General features: G+C 52.1%; 1 protein-coding gene across 6 annotated transcripts; it reads left to right on the top strand.

Moving 5' to 3' along the window:
- The first annotated feature begins 41 nt into the window (after nucleotides 1–41).
- ACSBG2 (acyl-CoA synthetase bubblegum family member 2) lies at nucleotides 42–17,381 on the top strand. 6 transcript variants are annotated; one of them, XM_088179115.1, is made up of 15 exons: nucleotides 42–117; nucleotides 4,118–4,247; nucleotides 6,239–6,318; nucleotides 6,827–7,068; nucleotides 8,320–8,408; nucleotides 8,962–9,082; nucleotides 9,537–9,617; nucleotides 10,065–10,214; nucleotides 10,710–10,886; nucleotides 11,413–11,594; nucleotides 11,821–12,054; nucleotides 12,619–12,836; nucleotides 13,947–14,086; nucleotides 14,903–15,149; nucleotides 15,975–17,381. In XM_088179115.1, exons 2-15 carry the CDS (start codon nucleotides 4,147–4,149, stop codon nucleotides 16,085–16,087), a joined length of 2,175 nt encoding a protein of 724 aa, XP_088035241.1. In that variant the 5' UTR covers nucleotides 42–117; nucleotides 4,118–4,146; the 3' UTR covers nucleotides 16,088–17,381. The 6 variants fall into 6 exon arrangements, with proteins under 6 accessions (XP_088035241.1, XP_088035240.1, XP_088035239.1 ...); XM_088179114.1 differs by having other exon boundaries at nucleotides 60–117; nucleotides 6,824–7,068; XM_088179113.1 differs by lacking the exon at nucleotides 42–117 and adding an exon at nucleotides 3,726–3,839 and having other exon boundaries at nucleotides 6,824–7,068.
- Nucleotides 17,382–17,664: the final 283 nt, after the last annotated feature.

Consider the following 17,664-nt stretch of genomic DNA (forward strand, 5'->3'; position numbering starts at 1 on the left):
GGAGTTCCGAAAGGGCGGAGTGGGCGGGGCAAAGGGGGATTGGCCGCGCTGTTAAAGGCGCCGCCCGGCGGCGCGCGGGAGCTGCTGAGGGGCAGTGCGCGCCCGCCGGGCCCGGAGGTAACGCGCGGTCCTAAAGCCCGGCCCGAGAGCCCGGACCCGGCTGGGGCTGAGGGAGGGAGGGAGGGAGAGGGGAGGACAGGACACGACACGACAGGACACACAGTCCCTCTGGGTGTCCCCAGCCTCACCTGGTGTGGGTGGGGTGCCCGCCCGCTGTGGGGTCACTATTCTGGCTGATGCTTCTCGTGATGTCCCGGTTGTGGTGGGGTGTCTGGACAACGCGGGGGAAATTCTGGCTGGTTTTGCTGAAATGAACACAGGGTGGCTTAGGGGGAGTTTCCCCCAGCCGCCGGTCAGGGCAGGAGGTGATCTGAGGAGAAGGGGTGTCCCTTCCCCTGTGAGGTGTCCCGAGAGTTTGGGATGCTCCATGAGGTGACCTGAGAGGTGGCAATACTCCTTGAGGTGACCTGAGGAATCGGGGATGCTCCGTGAGGTGACGTGAGAGTTTGGGATGCTCCACAAAGTGCCCCGAGGGCTCGGGGATGCTCTGAGTGACCCCGGTGCTCGGTCCCGGCCCCGCTGTGCTCCCAGGGGACACCAGGCCGCGTGTGGGAGCCAGGTGAAAATGCAGCGCTGTGCTTTCCTGCCCGGGCTGAGGGCATTTCCCCGCTCTGTGCAGATGTGTGCTGGAGCAGAAGTGTAGGAAAGAGCAGCAGGGCGCAGCCTCCTGGTGAGTCTCACTGCTGGGGAATTCACCTGAACCATCCCGCTGCCCTGGAGAAGCAGCGCGCCTGAAAAGGAGAGTTCTGTGGCTGTCTGCTGACCAAGAGATGGTCAGTGGGCGGCTTTCTGCGGCCAAAAGCTCAGCTCTGGAGGTGCTGCCGTGCTCAGGAGCCCGAGTCGTGACAGTCACTCATCATCCTAACAGGCTGACGTTATTTTCCTCCTGTTTTCTCCGCTGCAGCATCCGGAGGCCATGGGGTAACTGCCCAGCACCTGTGGGCAGTGGTGCCGTCCAGGACAAAACCTTTAGTGCTCAGGAAGCTTTTATCACTGCCTCTCCTAAAAACGGAGTTTATCTAAGAGGAACAAGAGTGTGTTGCTAAGCTTTTGTTTCCTCACTCAGCGAATCTTTAAAGGGAACAAAAGGCTCAAGTTTAGGTTTTGGTGATGATGTGGCAATAGCCTGGAGCTGCTCTGGACAGGAGCAGAGCGGATGTGGTGCCTTTACCAGTTCAAAGAAACCGGCTACAGGAAGTTGAGTGGGGCCGTGCTGGAAAATGTCAAGTGGCTGATAACGTGCTCGGTAATTTGAATTTGAAGTGGCGTTGTTGAAGCACTGTGTGTGTTTTAGGTAAAGGTGTGTCCAAAGCCTGTTAGAAATGGAAATTCCACTGCTGCACCCTTCATTGTCACGAGTTTGCACGTCCTCAGACCTTTATTCTGGTTTGTCAGTGAAGCCTCATAGTGGTTCCAAAGAAACACCCCATTTACAGCTCTTCTGGGTCACGGTGCTGCCTCTAAGCAGAAGTGTTTTTATTTAAATAATTTAAGGAGTCAGACAGGCTTAATTAGAAGGGAGGTTTCTTCCCCGCAGGTTTTTGTTTAGGAGTGTGTCCTCCATGTTCCAAACACTCTGGTACATCAAGGTGTGCTAATTCCTGAGGCAACAGCATGGAGTGGGAGCGTTTGGTATCCAAGAGTTACACCTGGCTCTGGTGAACCGTGAAATGGTTTGGGTTGGAAAGGAACTTTAATTATAGATCATCCCCTCCTAGCCCTGGAACATGTGTGTTTCCCAGTGGCTGTAACTAAGCATCGGGGGGAAGGCTCGAGCTGCAGTGCTGAGCAAAGCTAGGGAGGGTCTGTATATATTGGGAAATATTTGCTTCTAACCTGAATTTGCTGGATAAAACGCATGTCTGGTTTGGGAAGCTGCACAATCAGATTGCACTCCAGTTCATGGTGGGAGTGTGCCCTGGGCTGTGCACAGTGAGAGCAGAAGTCAGAGATGGTCTCCACTGGGAAGAGCTTTTCCCTCCTGGGTGACTGAAAGTGATGCAGAAAGCCTCCCGTGGAAATGGGACTTAGAGGGATGGAGCAGCACCTCTGCTGTGGAGGAAGGATGAGAGAATTGGGATTGTTCAGCCTGGAGAAGTTTTGGGGTGACCTCATGGTGGCCTTCCAGTGCCTGAAGGGATCCTGCAAGAAAATGAGACAGAGAGAGAGACTGTTTGAAAAGGCCTGGAGTGATGAGGGAATGGCTTCCCACTGCCAGAGGGCAGGATTAGAGCAGGTATTAGTAGGAATTGTTCCCTGGGAGGGTGGGGAGCCCTGGCACAGGGTGCCCAGAGCAGCTGTGGCTGCCCCTGGATCCCTGGCAGTGTCCCAGGCCAGGTTGGACATTGGGATTGGAGCAGCCTGGGACAGTGGAAGGTGTCCCTGCCATGGCAGGGGTGGCACTGGATGGGCTTTGAGGTCCCTTCCACCCCAAACCATTCTGGGATGCCATGATTCCCTGGTGGCAGGAGTGGCAACACCTCACCCTTTCTCTTGAAACTTCGTCGTTACTGAATCAATGCACGGCCGGCGAGATAAATGCTCTGCAATTAATGCAGAGGCCAAAGCTTCCCTCGGGGACACTGAACCCCTCGTTGTGGGGTGCTGGGAAGGAAAGTGGGAGCAGCACTGTGAAAGGGGGCTGCCATCCATCCCTCCTGGGCCCTGCTCGGGTTTTCCTGGAGCAAGAGGGGCCGTGGGGACAGCTCGGTGGCACTGCGGGTGGCTTTGGGCTCCTCCAGGCTGGCTGCCCCGAGCATGGGGCTGCAGGTGCAGCACCATCATCTCACCCTGCCGATAAACCACTCTGATATTCCAGCCCAGAACGGTGTGCTGCAGCATCTGCCAGCTACCCGGCCGCTTCCCAGCTGGTTTTTTTGCAGCCATCCATCCCCCTCTCGCTGCTCATGAATTAAACTATTTCTGGCGTGGTGACTCGCAGGCTGTAGCAGAGCGTGGCGTGAGCGGCGACGTGTCCTTGTGCAGATGAGTAAGCGGAAAGGGGACGTCCCTGAGCTGTGCCTGCCGTGGCTTTCCCCTCCCGCCAGAGGCTGGAGGCTGCAGCGTGCTGGCTCGGATTTATGACATAAAAAGATTCTTTCACTCCTGTCCCTCATGGAGACGAACATTCCCCTCGCATCACGCGATTTAAGTGTATCTGTGTAATGCAGGTATAAAATAGCAGCCTTAAGTCCACTTCTTAGAGAGATCATGGATAATGGGGTTCATCTCCAATCAGCTTGAAATCCCTTGAAACAATTAAAGCTCAGCCTGGCGACTTACACTCATCAAAAGCCTTTGTTGCTTATAAACCTTAAATAAAATCAGGGTCTAGAAAACACTTCGTTTAGGTGACGAAATCCCCCAAGACAAAGTGCTGAAAGCAGCGTGGGAGCCACGAAAAAACAAAAACCCAGCTGCAAACCGCTAATTTTGATGCGAGCGGGCTAAATGTGAGGTGTCGCAGGGCTGTGTCCCCCAGAGGCAGCCGCGATCCCCGGTGTGCGGGGCTGGGGGCAGGCGTGGGGCCGGAGCCTCCTTAAGAGAGGCGGCGGTGTGGGGTGACGAGCCGCTTCCAATTGCAAGGCAGCAGCACATGACATAAGATGCTCCAGATCTGCCTCCTGGGCGCTAGTTTAAAAATAAAGGATATTACACGTCGGGCTGGGCGCCGGTGCGGAGCGGCTGCGGAGGGGAGGCTGCGGGACGGGCCATGCGTGGTGAGGCTGGAGGGGCCGGGGGTGCTGCGAGTTGGGCATTCGGGACAGCATTTGGGCTGGAATTGAAATAGTTTGGCTCGTGATGCTCTTGGGGAGCTGTGGGTGTCACGCTGGTTTTGCTGGGGGGTTTGAGCGTGCTCGCTGTCAGAATTTCCTTTGTATTTCGTGCAAATGCAGCGGGTTCGAGTTGTGCTTCTTTGGGGGTGCCTCGCTCACGTCAGTGGAGCTTTGCTGTGACGTTTGGCTGTTTTTTTAATTTTCCAACCCTGTTTTTGCAGGGACAGTGCTGTGTGAGTCAGACGCCAGGATGGCACTTGCAGAACCAGTCCCCGTGGTTTATTGCAATTCAGCTCTTCAAGGGAACTGTGAGGTATCACGGGAAGATGTGCTGCTCAACTCTTCACCCAGGTTTGTCTAATCTAGGATTTTATTTCCTCTGTTGTGACCTGTATGTATAGTTTGAATTCTACCATGCTTACTTTGATTAATTAAAATGATTTTGGAAGAAGGCCCTGCCTCTGCAGGGAACAGCTCATGTGCAGTACCTACACCGATCTCAAACTCCTGCTGGTAAGAGGCTGCTTAGATTTACAGACTAAAGAGGAGATTAGGGTCTATATCTCACAACAGCATAATGGGATCTAGCTGACTAAAACCTCTTTACCTAAATTTTTTGGGGCTGTATTGAATTACATGTCATAAGAGGGAGAAAAAGATGGCTTGATTGACTGCGAGGGAAATAGCTGGGGCTTTTCTGCTCATATTACTGTGTCATTTGCATGCTTTGATCATAAAAGCTGGTGGAGAAATGGTGCAGAACTATTGCAACTGAGGATTAATTTGAGCTGAAAAATGTTCTCAATAATGAGGAGGGAGTACAGAGGTGGGAATATCTCATAATCCCCTTGGGAGAAATAAAGAAATTATTTACTCAGCCCTGGTTGCTAATCTGGCTTGCAGATTAGTTCAGAGAAGCAGTTCTGCTTTAGGACAGGACATGGGATCAGCCACGTCAGATCTTCCCTGGGCCTTAAACCTCCTCATGTGCCCAAAGCAGTCATAGTTGACTGTTCCCTAGAAATTCAGAGTAAATGTGGATTAGAATGCAGAAGAGATTTCTCCCTTACCCTGGAATTCTCAAGTGCCTGTGCTGGATTGTCTTGTCTGTGGCCTGGTAAAAAGGAAATAAAAGGTGGGGCTTGGTGGGAGCCCTGCCTGGCTTAGGCTGAGGGGTTTGTGTGGGCCCAGAGGAGCTCTCCCCTGTGTGCAGAGTGACTGTGATGGGCAGAGCCAGGGCTCCTTTGTGCCCCAGAGCTGCAGTGTTGGAGTTATTGTGATGTCAGGGCCCTTCTGGAAGAGCCTGGGGTTGGTGCTGCAGGTGTTGCTGTGGGGAAAGGAAAACACCAGCCTGGAGAAACAACACCTGTGTGATGGGCTGAGCCAAAGGGCTGGTAGGGCAGGATGGAGAGTTTGGGTCTCTGCAGTGTAGCCTTAAATCAGCCAGAACTCAGACCTCAGAGCTCTGCCCATGGTCCTGGCAGGGCACTGCCCAGGGCAGGGAGCAAAGCCTGCTTGGAGGGTGGGATCCTCAAATCCCACTGGGTCTGCCTTCCAGCTCCTGCTCCCAAGTGGGACACGAGACTTGATTATCCATTTCCCTCCTCACTGGGACTGTCAGACAGCCCAGCTTGGGAAGGGATGGAGTGAGAACAGTTTTGCAAGCAGGCAAGTGGTGCTTCACCAGCTCCTGCAGGGCTGAAAGTGAAAGGACAGCTCAGCTGGGAGGAGCGTGGCTGAAGCACATGGGGATGAGCCTGTTTCTGTTTCTTCCCAAGCGTCTGCTGGGAGCACTGGCTTTAATAGCAATACCTAAGAACAAGATTTCCTGTTAAATCAATTTCCTGCTCTTTGCAGGAAATCTCCGTGGGTTTCCCCATGGGGTGACTCCAGAGTGTCCCCAGGGCCTCCCTTGTTGTTGGATTCACATGTTGCAGACAGGAGATGAGTTCCAGATCCAAGTGTCCCTTCCTGCCCCCCTTCTCCTCCTCCTTCCAGCTGCAGACTCTTTGTTTCAGGCACCTGGAGCAGACTGTAGGAATTAAACGATGGCTGTTTTTGGGATGATGTTTATGCATTCTTCTGCAGCTTGTCTGCAATGAAAGCTGCAATTAGGACAGCACTCATGTGCTCAAAACCAGCACAGGCAGAGCTTGCACTCTGAGAGGTACCTGCTCCATTGCTGGGGCCATGCAGGGTAGTGAATTAATAAAGTCACCTGCAGAACATCAGGGATCACTTTGACATCCAAGGACTGAGTGACATTGAGGAATGGAGCAAACCTGCCTGTGGCAGGCAGCTCTCAGACTTCTCATCCAGGGATAATTCCTTTTGCTTTGCAGAATTGCTGAGCCACACAACGGTGAGCCAGGGGAAGATTCCAAGATGGAGAGATCTCAGGTGAACTCACTTGGTCCCAACGGTGAGTGGATGGAAGTTTGGGAACTGTGGGTTGCCTGAAATTATTATTGCAACAAGAGAGGGATTTGTCAAACCATGACAGCTCAGGTTGCAGGATGGGTTGTGCAGAAGTGTCTGGAACTCAGGCTTTAAAGCTGTGCTTCAAGGATTAAATGGGCAGTGTCAGTGCCTGGTGCTCATCTGCCAGGTACCAGTGTCTTGCCTTCAGTCCTCCTTAAAAGAAAAAAAAATAAAAACAGCAGAGTATAAAATGCAGGAAACTTTCACCTTACCAGTACAAGAGCCTTAGGGCAGCAGGGCAGGTTAGAGGGGATGTAAATGGGAAATGTTTAACAAAATTTGAAAGTGCTCTAGAGGCTTCTAGTCTAAAATACTGGCACAAAGAAAGGGTCAGAAAAGGGGCTGTAACAGCATTTGCTTTCACATGCTTGAGACTTGTGTTTCTATTGCTGTTATGGCAGCAGGAAGTTTCTGTATCTAAGATGCTGAACACTTTTGTTTCAAAGCAGCCTCCTCCCCTCCTGGCTCCAGTGTGTGGACGACACGTCGTGATGGAGAGGTCAGGCTGAGGATGGAAGAGCAGGGCATTGGCAGCGAGGCCCCAAAGACTGTGCACCAGCTCTTGCAGGAATGTGTGAACAAATACAGTGACTTTTATGCCCTTGCATCCAAAAAAAATGGCCAGTGGACAAAGCTGACGTATAAGATGTACTATGATGAGTGCTGGAAAGCAGCAAAAAGCTTTCTGAAGGTAAGAGTTTGTTGAATTCTCTTTGTGCATATTGAAAAAATCCTAAAAACAGCATGGTTTGGGTTGGAAGGGACCTTAAATCCCATCTCATCCCACCCCTGCCATGGCAGGGACACCTTCCACTGTCCCAGGCTGCTCCAATCCCAATGTCCAGCCTGGCCTTGGACACTCCCAGGGATCCAGGGGCAGCCACAGCTGCTCTGGGCACCCTGAGCCAGGGCCTGTCCACCCTCACAGCCAAGAGTTTCTTCCCAATATCTGATGTAAATCTCTCTTCTTTTAATTTAAAACTGTTCTCCCTTTTCCTACCACTGTGGAAAACATCAAGTTTAATGTTCAGTCATTTAAGAGCTGGAATGGCTGCAGTCAAGTCTATCTTAAACTTGCAAATTCCCTGAGTGCAGATGAATCTTACAGTGGCAGGGAAGTACCTGAACATGCTATGGACCCCTTGGTATTTAATGTTTTTGACAGTTGCTTCCACATTTAACCAAGAAAAGAGGCATGTAAGGAAATGCTTAAAGTAAGGTGTTTGAGGTGAATGGCACTGCCTCTCCAGAGGCATGGAAAAGTTCATCTTTCTAAGAAAAAAACTTAAAGGGATGCTTACAAGCCAGACTTATATGTCCCAGGTGGCCCAACTTTTTGCTTGTGCTGCTGGGATTAGGACACTTGGAGACAGAAACCAACACTCTCTGTTTTTACTGTTGGGATCAAGTTTTATCTCTTCAAGTTAAGGCCAGCCTGGTTTTACTCCTGTGCTGAAATCTTCCACTCTGGGACAAAACCAGTCTGGCCGAGGGAGTTAAAGTCTGGGACTCCAGGAGCTGGAATTTCATAGCCAAGTGTGACTGCCCAGGGGTTTGTTGCTCTGGCCATAACTGAACTCTGACATTCCCAACTTGTACTAAATGTCCCAGGAGGTGTTGCCTGACTTCACCTCTCACCTTCTCATGCCCAGCCCAGGGGGAACTGGTAACCCTAGACTGCAGGTTTATATTCCTGTCCAGTGAGCCAGTCATTCCAAGGGCAGACCTCAGCTAATCCCAATTTTCCTGCCCACTTACAGTGGGACAGTGATGTGAAACTTTCTGTGGTTCCATCTTGGCTCCTGGGGAGTTTTTCAGTGGGAATTACTCTATGTAAGAACATGAGCTCTTCCCTCAGTGCTGTGCTCAGAGCAGAGATCTGAGCCCTGAGTTTTGTCCAGGGGAGAAGCCAGGCTGCTGTAATTCCATCTCTTGTTTACAGCTGGGGCTGGAGCGTTTCCATGGAGTGGGCATCCTGGGATTTAATTCTGCAGAGTGGTTCATTGCTGACATTGGAGCTATCCTTGCAGGGTAAGACTCTTGTTTCTTGCCATGCATTTTGCTTTGGCAGGCAGAGAGTGACTGCAGTATTCACATGAGAAGCAGGTTTTGATTAAAACACCAGTAAAACAAACAAAAAAACCCCAAACCCAATTGCTTATATTTGGGTTTAATTAAGGTAGATAGAAACTGAACTGTTTCGTAATGAATTAATGAGGCAAAAATTAAATTTTTTTTAGCCAGCTGCTTCTCTCAAAATAAGATGACCAGTAGGTTAATCCAAAAGCATTCTTATATATACAGTGATTAAAATATGGTGGGAAATGCCAGAGAATCCCGTGACTGGATTGTGATATCTGCCTTCCACATGAGAAATTTTGGTCCCTCACACACTCTTGACATTTCCCACGCCCCAGAACAGAATCTTTCCTCTTGGAATTGTTGTCATTTCCTCTTTGTTGTCATTTTATGGGATATTCTTCTTAAGGTTTTTTTCTCTGAAATGGTCTGAATTTTGCCAGCAATTCTGCTTGTCTTCTAACTCTGTGTTTTGCTTTTCTGTTTTGTTTTTTCTCTTTTCCAGGGGATTTGCTGTTGGGATCTACACTACAAACTCTCCTGAGGCCTGTCATTATGTAGCAGAGAACTGCAGTGCCAACGTTATAGTGGTGGAAAATCATAAACAGCTGCAGAAAATCTTAGAAGTAATTATGTTTTTTTAAATGGCTGGGGGTTGCAGCAACCTGTTGACAGATGTGGGAAGGTAAAATGCTGTGGGAAGGCATTACCTGAGGGGAGTGCTGGGTCTGAGAGCAGAGGTGAACTCCTTGGTGTGCTCCCTGCTCCAGCCAGGTGAGCTGGCACTGGCACTATGTCTCACAAGAGGTTGAGTGGTGCTTTCATTTCTTGAAAGCCTTGGGCTTAAAATAAAAGAAGCCAAAACGAACAACTGAGCATCCTCTAGGTTGTCTGGCAGCATCCCAGCTCAAATTATGACTGTTTCTAGTGAGGCAAACCCATTCTTTCAGGAGCACAGATGGGATTCTCTTGGCTTTATGTAAAGTGGCAATTATGAGGAGCATTCTAAGTGGGGTTACAGAGGCCTGAAAGGCACAAGCAGGATTTGCTCCTTCTCACAAATCTCCCTTCTTAACACAGGTTGAAGACAGACTACCTCATCTGAAGGGCATTGTCCAGTATGGGGAGGAGATCAAAGAGAAGAGACCAAATCTGTACTCAGTAAGTCCTGGTTGTGTTCAGCTGTCAGGCTGTCACCTGCTGTGGGGCCTTAAACGTCTGGTGGGTGACATCCCTGTCCATGGCAGGGCCTTGGGATGGTCTCTGAGGTGTCTTCCAACCCAAACGTGCCTGGGGCTGTGTGACTGTGATCCCCTGAGCTCTGTTGGCTGTGGTGCAACCTGGATAATCCCTGTTGTAAAGGGGTTGTGAGCCTAGTGACCTTTGCCAGACACCTCGGGGCCCACATTTTCTCCACGGAGTTGCTACAGAGCTGTGAAGCTTCTCCCTGTGTCAGCCAGAAAACACTGTGGGGTGACCGTGTGGGTTTCCAGCTTCTTCCAGAGGTGTGGACAGGGAGAACAGCTCTCTTCTCTTGATGTGTAGCAGTTTCATTTTTCCTGTGGGTGATGCCCTTACAAAGGGACTGAGCTCTTCTGTTCTCTGCAGTGGAGGGAGTTCATGGAGCTGGGCAGGGACGTGCCGGACTCGCGGCTCCGCGACATCATCGCGTCCCAGAAAGCCAACCAGTGCTGCACCCTCATCTACACCTCGGGCACCACGGGGCAGCCCAAGGGTGCCATGCTCAGCCACGACAACGTGAGTGCCCAGTGCCACCCAGCAGCTGTGACTGTGCTAAGGGAGGACATCCTGAGCTGGATCCCTCAGGGATGATGAGTGCAGCCCCTGTCCCTGCACAGACCCCCCAACAATCCCACCCTGAGCATCCCTGAGAGCGCTGTCCAAACGCTCCTGGAGCTCTGGCAGCCTTGGGGCCGGGACCATTCCTTGGGGAGCCTGGGCAGTGCCCAGCACCCTCGGGGGGAAGAACCTTTCCCTGAGCTCCATGCCAAGCCCTGGCACAGCTCCAGCCCTTCCTGGGCTCCTGGCCCTGGCCCAGAGCAGAGCTCAGCCCCTGCCCCTCTGCCTCCCCTCGGGAGGAGCTGCAGCCCCCGAGGAGTCTCCCCTCAGTCTCCTCTGCCCCAGCTGAACGAGCCAAGTCCTGCTGTTGAGATCCCAGGATGCTGTAGCTGTGCTGTGCCTGTGTGTTCTGTGCTGTCCCTGCTCTGAAGGCCCTGTGGGTTGCTGTTGCAGCTGACGTGGACGGCAGCAGTGGCCGGACGCTTCATCGCGCTGAGCGATGCCCACACCAGGCAGGAGCACGTGGTCAGTTACCTGCCCCTCAGCCACATCGCTGCACAAATGTGTGACATCTGGGCAGCCATGACCTTCGGAGTGCAAGTTTACTTTGCCCAACCAGATGCATTGAAGGTAAAAAAATAAGATAATAAACTTACACTCATCCACCTGCTGGAGCTGGGGTGGGTTCTGTCAGCTTTCCTAGCTGGGTTTCCTAACTTTGCCCACTGACCAACTGCCCCTGTTGGTTTGACTGGAGCCTGACCTTCATGTTTTGACTCAGTCACAAACTGAGAGGAGCTGACCCAGCACTTCTCAACTGGGAGCTGCTGAGTTCTTACTTGACACCTGGTGCCACATCAAGAACTGGTTGAGCAACAGCCTTGTGTTTGCTCTGCCCACATTGCACCATGGCCCCAGCTAAACCTGAGTCCTCAGTAAGGATTCTTGTGTCAGCACTGGCACTGAAAGCATCGACCTTTGCTCCCTTTCCAGTTCCTACTGCAATGCTTCAGTTCCCTTCTCTTGGTGGCGCTGCAGAAAACAAACAATTCCTCAAAACTGATGCAGACTCCCACGTTTTTGCTACTGATCAGTACTGATCTGATGTCTGCAGTGAATCACTTCTAAAAACTGCATTCAATCCTGCTTCTCTCAGGGCAGCTTGGTGGAGACCCTGCGGGAAGTAAGGCCAACTGCTTTCCTGGGAGTTCCTCGTGTTTGGGAAAAAATGGAAGAGAAAATGAAATCTGTGGGCATGAAAGCCTCAGCGCTCCGAAGGAAAGTGGCATCGTGGGCCAAGGAAGTGGGGCTGCAGACCAACCTCAAGAGGATGAATGGGTAATTATGAGCTACACTTCAAGGATGCTGATGAGTTTTAGGAGAACTTTACTGTCAGATCAGGGAATTTTATTCCATCCAGGATTATATCCCATGTGACAGGCCAGTAGCACTTGGACCCGAGGTGGAGCAGCAAGGACTGGAGGGGGGGGTAAATAATCCATTATTTTATGGGATGAACTAAAGTAGGATGAAGATGAAAGGATTTTCCATTTTCCTGGTGCAGGTGCTCTGAAGTGCCGGTGAATTTCCGCCTGGCCAGGCAGTTGGTGTACGGCAAGGTTCGCAAGGCCCTGGGGCTGGACCGCTGCACCAAGTGCTACACAGGGGCTGCTCCCATCACCAGAGACACCCTGGAATTCTTTCTGAGCCTCAACATTCCTGTGCTGGAGCTCTATGGGATGAGTGAGAGCTCTGGGCCTCACACCATCTCCCTACCTCATGCCTTCAAGCTGGGCAGGTGAGCACCTTCCTGGGAGCAGAGGGAATGGGGGTCCTGCCTCTGGCACATCCATCTCCCCTGGTGCAGCTCACCCCCAGAGCCTCGACACTGAAAGGTCACTGGGGAGCCATGGTGAAGAGATCTGCCAAGGGCAGCAGCAGCAGGGATATGTGAATTTACCCTGGCTGGGTTCTGTGGGAGCTGGGGAAGAAGTGAGGGACTGGTGGGATGAAGGAAGAATTGGTAACTCCAATCTACCCTTCACTTCAGTGGCAAATGACTAAAGGGTGCAGGGTGTCTTTGAATGGCTCATTCAGTCTGCACAGTGAAAGTTTACTCCCTGGGACACAAATCTGCTCATTCAAAGCTCAGGTGTTGGGAACAATGAGTGCAAAGCAGCAGGTGTGTGAGCACTGTTCTCTGCAATCACAGCTCTTTCTGCAGCTGCCCTTACACGAGCAGATGCCTTTGAAGCTCTTTGCTGGGGCTTTGTTCAAACCCTTCAGCTTGAGAGGTGCTGCTGTAACCTCTGCTTGAATCCAATTTAAAATAAATGAATCCTTGGTCTGTGCTCTGTTTCAGCTGTGGGAAGGAGCTGACAGGCTGCTACACCCTGATCCACAAACCAGACAAGGATGGCATTGGGGAGATCTGCTTCTCAGGAAGGCACATCTTCATGGGCTACCTGAACATGGAGGACAAAACCAAAGAGGCCATCGATGAGGATGGCTGGCTGCACTCAGGGGACCTGGGCAAGCATGATAAGGATGGATTCCTGTTCATCACAGGCAGAATTAAAGGTAACACATCCCCTGACTTTATCTTGATGTTGTGCAGCACTGTGGAATCAGAGAGTTGTTAATGTTTGGAAAGACCTCATGGAGCCCAACTAACCCATGTCCCCAGTTTCCACATCTTTTAAATCCCTCCAGGGGTGGTGACTCCACCACTGCCCTGGGCAGCCTGTTCCAATGCTGAGCAGTGAAGAAATTTTTCCCAATATCCAACTTAAACCTCCCCTGTACCAGAGGAGGCTCTGCTGGTTGTGTGGTTGTGACTTGCACAGAAAAAATATTTAAATCCTTCTTCTCCTGTAGTCTCCACATGAATGTGGTGGGAGGAGAGGAGCAGCCTCTGGAGCCAGGGTGTGTTTACAGTGGGGGAGAAGCCCTCTGATTGCAGCACCGTGCAGTTAATGCTTTGTGGGCTTGTTTTACCAGCAGCTCCCTGAGTTTCAGGAGCTTTGCTGGGTGACCTCCAAGGAAAACAACAGCTTAACAATGTTGTGCAAGTGCCTTGTCACAGTGTGACTCTTGGGACAGCAGTTTGAGCAACCCCAGACAAAGCCAAGGCCACTCAAGCCTTCAGCCCTCAAAAAGAGAGAGGTGCTCATGTGAGGCTGCTCTCAGGAGCAGGAGATTGAGAAAGAGGGCTCTGCTCTGCTCTGCAGCACATGGGAGCCTCCTTTCACTTCAATTTTGACAGTTTGGGTGCCAGCTTAGGTGCCTTAGAGTCCCAGGGGTCTGTGCCAGGGTGCCAAGGGGCTCCCCCTGCATTGCCACACTGCAGACACCCCTGGAGCACCAAGGCAGCTTTGGCTGGGCTGTGTGTGAACAGCTCCTGCTCCTCTTAGTGGGATCAGCACTGAGGCTGGAAAAGCCCTCTAAGATCATTGAGTACAGCACCCCCAAGGCCACCACTAAACCACAGCCCCAAGTGCCACATCCCCACCTTTCTGAACACTTTTGGGGATGGTCACCCTGTCACTTTCCCAGCCTTGGTGTGCTGCCTTCTCCAGCTCTGCTGACACAGACTCAGTTTGAGCCAGCAGACACAAAGGAGCAGTTGAGTTGTTTCAGACTGTGGGAAGAGAAGCTCCAAGCATTAATCAGGATTTGATTGTTTTCCAGAGCTCATCATCACTGCAGGAGGTGAGAACATTCCTCCTGTTCCCATCGAGGATGCTGTCAAGAATGCTATTCCCATCATCAGCAATGCCATGTTGGTTGGAGACAAAGCCAAATTCCTTTCTATGCTCCTGACACTAAAGGTAATGGAAAACAGGATAGGGATCCACCACCTGTGCTGCTGAGCCTGATTAATTCCAGGGAGGAGTTGTTACACATTTTTAGTGTCTTATGGGGACAGGAGCCCATAGCACAATTGGCTGCAAAGAGCAGCTGAAGGCACAGAGTTGTCACTTGCTCAGACCATCAGGCCCTGCTGTTGTTCAGGGCAGCTTTTTCTGTGCCACAGAGGGCAGGAAGAAACAGAAAGAAAGACCCAAAAGTGAGGCTGGGAAAGGAAACCCTTCATCTCTCCTCACCTGTTTCAGTCTCTACCAGAGCCATCTGGGAGCTTAAAAGCTCTCAGGGATTTCTTTGTCAGACTCTGGCTTTAAACTCCAGCAGGACCCATCCGTGGTGGCCTGTGCTGATTGTCAGAGTGGGAATTGCTCCTTGCTGAGACTGAGGCCACCAGCCTTGGCCTGGGACAGGAAACCTGAGCCAGGCCCTGGAGGTGGCCCTGCTGCACTTGTCATGGTTCAGTGCTGTGTGTGACTTCCAAGATTGCTGCTGCAAAGTGTAGGGAAATAAATTGTGCTTCAGAAAAGGTCTGGAAAAAAGTGATTAACTTTGGACAGCACAGGAGGAATTTGGCAGATGAGCTCTATACCCTGCTGGCTCCTGAGCAGGCAGAGATCTGAGGGGGTTTATCTGTGTTTTGTCCCAAAATTCCATTGGCTGCCAGGGGTTGGATGAGAGCTTGATTGGAGTGGGGTGGGGAAGGGTCCCAGGGCTGGAGCTCCTTGGTGCAGAGGGGCTCAGGTGCTCAGCAATGCTCAGGGACCTGTTGTGGCCTGCAGTGCGTTGTGGATGCAGAAACGGGAGAGCCCGGAGATGACCTCACTCCAGAAGCTCTGGAATTCTGTCAGAAGCTGGGCAGCAAGGCCACCAAGGTCTCAGAAATCATCAGCAGCAAAGACAAGGCTGTCTATGCTGCCATCCAGAAAGGGATCTCTGCAGTCAATGAGGGAGCCGTGTCCAATGCCCAGAAAGTCCAGAAGTGGGTCCTGCTGGAGAAGGACTTCTCCCTCTTTGGTGGAGAGCTTGGTGAGTGGTGGGGGAGGTGTCAGGGGTTTGCCTGTGCCCTTTCCCTGGCTCTTGAACATCAACACAACCACGACCCCCAATGCACAGAGCTGCCCCCAGCCTTTCCTCACTGTGGCTTTTCCATGTGGCAGTTTGGGGTGGGATGAACTGGGGTGAATTCCAATTTCTGCCCAGCAACACCGAGTGGAGCAGCACTTACCCTTGTGCTCTGATGCCTCTTGCAGAGTTATGGAACATCCTGAGCTGGAACCCTCAGGGATGATGAGTGCAGCCCCTGTCCCTGCACAGACCCCCCAACAATCCCACCCTGAGCATCCCTGAGAGCGCTGTCCAAACGCTCCTGGAGCTCTGGCAGCCTTGGGGCCGGGACCATTCCCTGGGGAGCCTGGGCAGTGCCCAGCACTCTCTGGGTGCTGCTGTTCTGTTTCAGCTCACAGGGGAAGGGAGGGAGATTCTATTAAACCCAAAGAGAAATTTAGAACCAGTCACAGTTCTTGTGTTCTGCCTCTCCCCTCTAACTCTGCTTCCCTCCAGGCTTGGTGGGTGCTCCCAGTGGTTCTCTCCCCATTAACCCTGTGCTGGTTTTCCCCCATTAACCCTGTGCTGGCTCTCTCCCCATTAACCCTGTGCTGGCTCTCTCCCCATTAACCCTGTGCTGGTTCTCTCCCCATTAACCCTGTGCTGGTTCTCTCCCCATTAACCCTGTGCTGGTTCTCTCCCCATTAACCCTGTGCTGGTTCTCTCCCCATTAACCCTGTGCTGGTTCTCTCCCCATTAACCCTGTGCTGGTTCTCTCCCCATTAACCCTGTGCTGGTTCCCCACAGGCCCCACCATGAAGCTGAGGAGGCCGGTGGTGGCTCAGAAGTACCAGGACCGAATCGCTCAGTTTTACACAGACATCGAAACCCCCTCCGGGGAGCCCTCGAGCCGGACATAGAGCCCTGGGCTGGAACCATTCCCGAGGACACTCCCAGCTGCCCAGGAAGGATTCCCTGGATCCTGTTGAAATAAAGGCTCAGCCTTCAGGCAGCCCCTTGGCGTCGCTTTGCTGTCCTGTCCTGCCCTGCAGTGTGGTGAGCCTGGTCCTGCCCACGTTCTCCTGTGTCTTGTGTCCCCTGCTGAGATATCCCAAATATCTCAACTTTGTATTTTTTATTTCCGTTTTTATAAGGGTGATACAATGTTTACCTTAAATCCACGTGACATGTTATGTTCTAACCAAAGTTTTCTTTTCTGGAGATGAATGTAAAACAGGAGCTGCAAATCAGGAGCTGCCCTTTCCCTGCTAAGGGAGACAGGCAGATTTCATTTTCCAGCAGTGTCCTCACTCCCTGCTGCACGTTTCCCTGCATGCTGATGGCATCCATACAATTTTAAATCTCCTTTCCCACAAAATATTCCTGTCTGAGATGACAAATGCTGGGTGACTACACACAGCAGTGGAGGTGGAACCTCACATGAACTGGGTTTGTCTGTGCAATATTTTGAGTTTGTTTTACCTTTTTGAGTTATAATGAAGCCATAGATTGTACTGTTGAAGCTGTACCCATGGCTGGTATTCTGGGAAGTGATTTACTCCAGGGATTATTTATAAGGCTGTGTATAATGTGTGAAATCTGTCTGTGTCTTACAATCCAGAGATGTTGTAGAGTCTGAAATGGGGAACTCCAGAGTGAGGGTGGGAGGCTCTGTACCTGTGCTTGGGGACAGGAGATGGTGCTGGGAGCCCAGGCTGGTTCTGAGGGTCTGTGATCAACCAGCCCATGAAGGTCCTTCGTGGTGAATTGACTGCCTGGACAGAGACTCCCCCACCTGCAAAGCTGGAGGGCAGCACCTGTAGCCAGGAACTCCTGGTGCTCTCTGCTGAAGGGCTCTGCAGGGCTTATTCCAGGCTGTCCAGTCCCAGCAGGAGAAGGATTGCCTGTGAAATGGCTCATTTCAAACCAGAACTGCTTACCCTGAACATGGGCAGGCAGCCCAGCTCTGATTCCCAGCACCATTCCCCATGGAAAGGAGGAGAGTGGGAGGAGGTGGGGGCAGCTCAGTGCTGCTGTCACAGCAGGGCTGGGCTCAGGGTGGCTCAAACCCAAAACTGTCTCTGTTTTGGGTCGGTGGAAGGGTGGGAATGCAGTGCTGGAACTGCAGCTCAGCCTGTGCCAGGGTGTGCTGGAGCTGCTGTCCCCGTGTGTGCAGAGCAATGTGTAATAAACTCCTCCTGCTGTGTCTCTGAACTCTCCCTCCTTCCTGGGATGGAGCAGGGCCCGGGGCTGGGGCTGGGGCGGGTTTGCCTCGGGCAGGGAGAGCTGCAGCTGAGCTGAGCCGTGCCTGGGGCATTCCCAGGGCTGGAACTGCTCCCTGGGCATCCCGGGACAGGGGCAGGGGATGGGCACTCCCACCCTGAACCTGTGCTGGGCACTGCCACGGCTCTGTCCTTGTGACAAGGTTTGGCACGGCCTGGGAGCAGTGGGGACCCCCCTCAAATCCCACGGGGGCTGCCCCAGGCAAAGCAGGGAC

The sequence above is a fragment of the Sturnus vulgaris genome, chromosome 26 (genome assembly GCF_052056855.1).
Source record: "Sturnus vulgaris isolate bStuVul1 chromosome 26, bStuVul1.hap1, whole genome shotgun sequence".
Lineage (NCBI taxonomy): Eukaryota > Metazoa > Chordata > Aves > Passeriformes > Sturnidae > Sturnus > Sturnus vulgaris.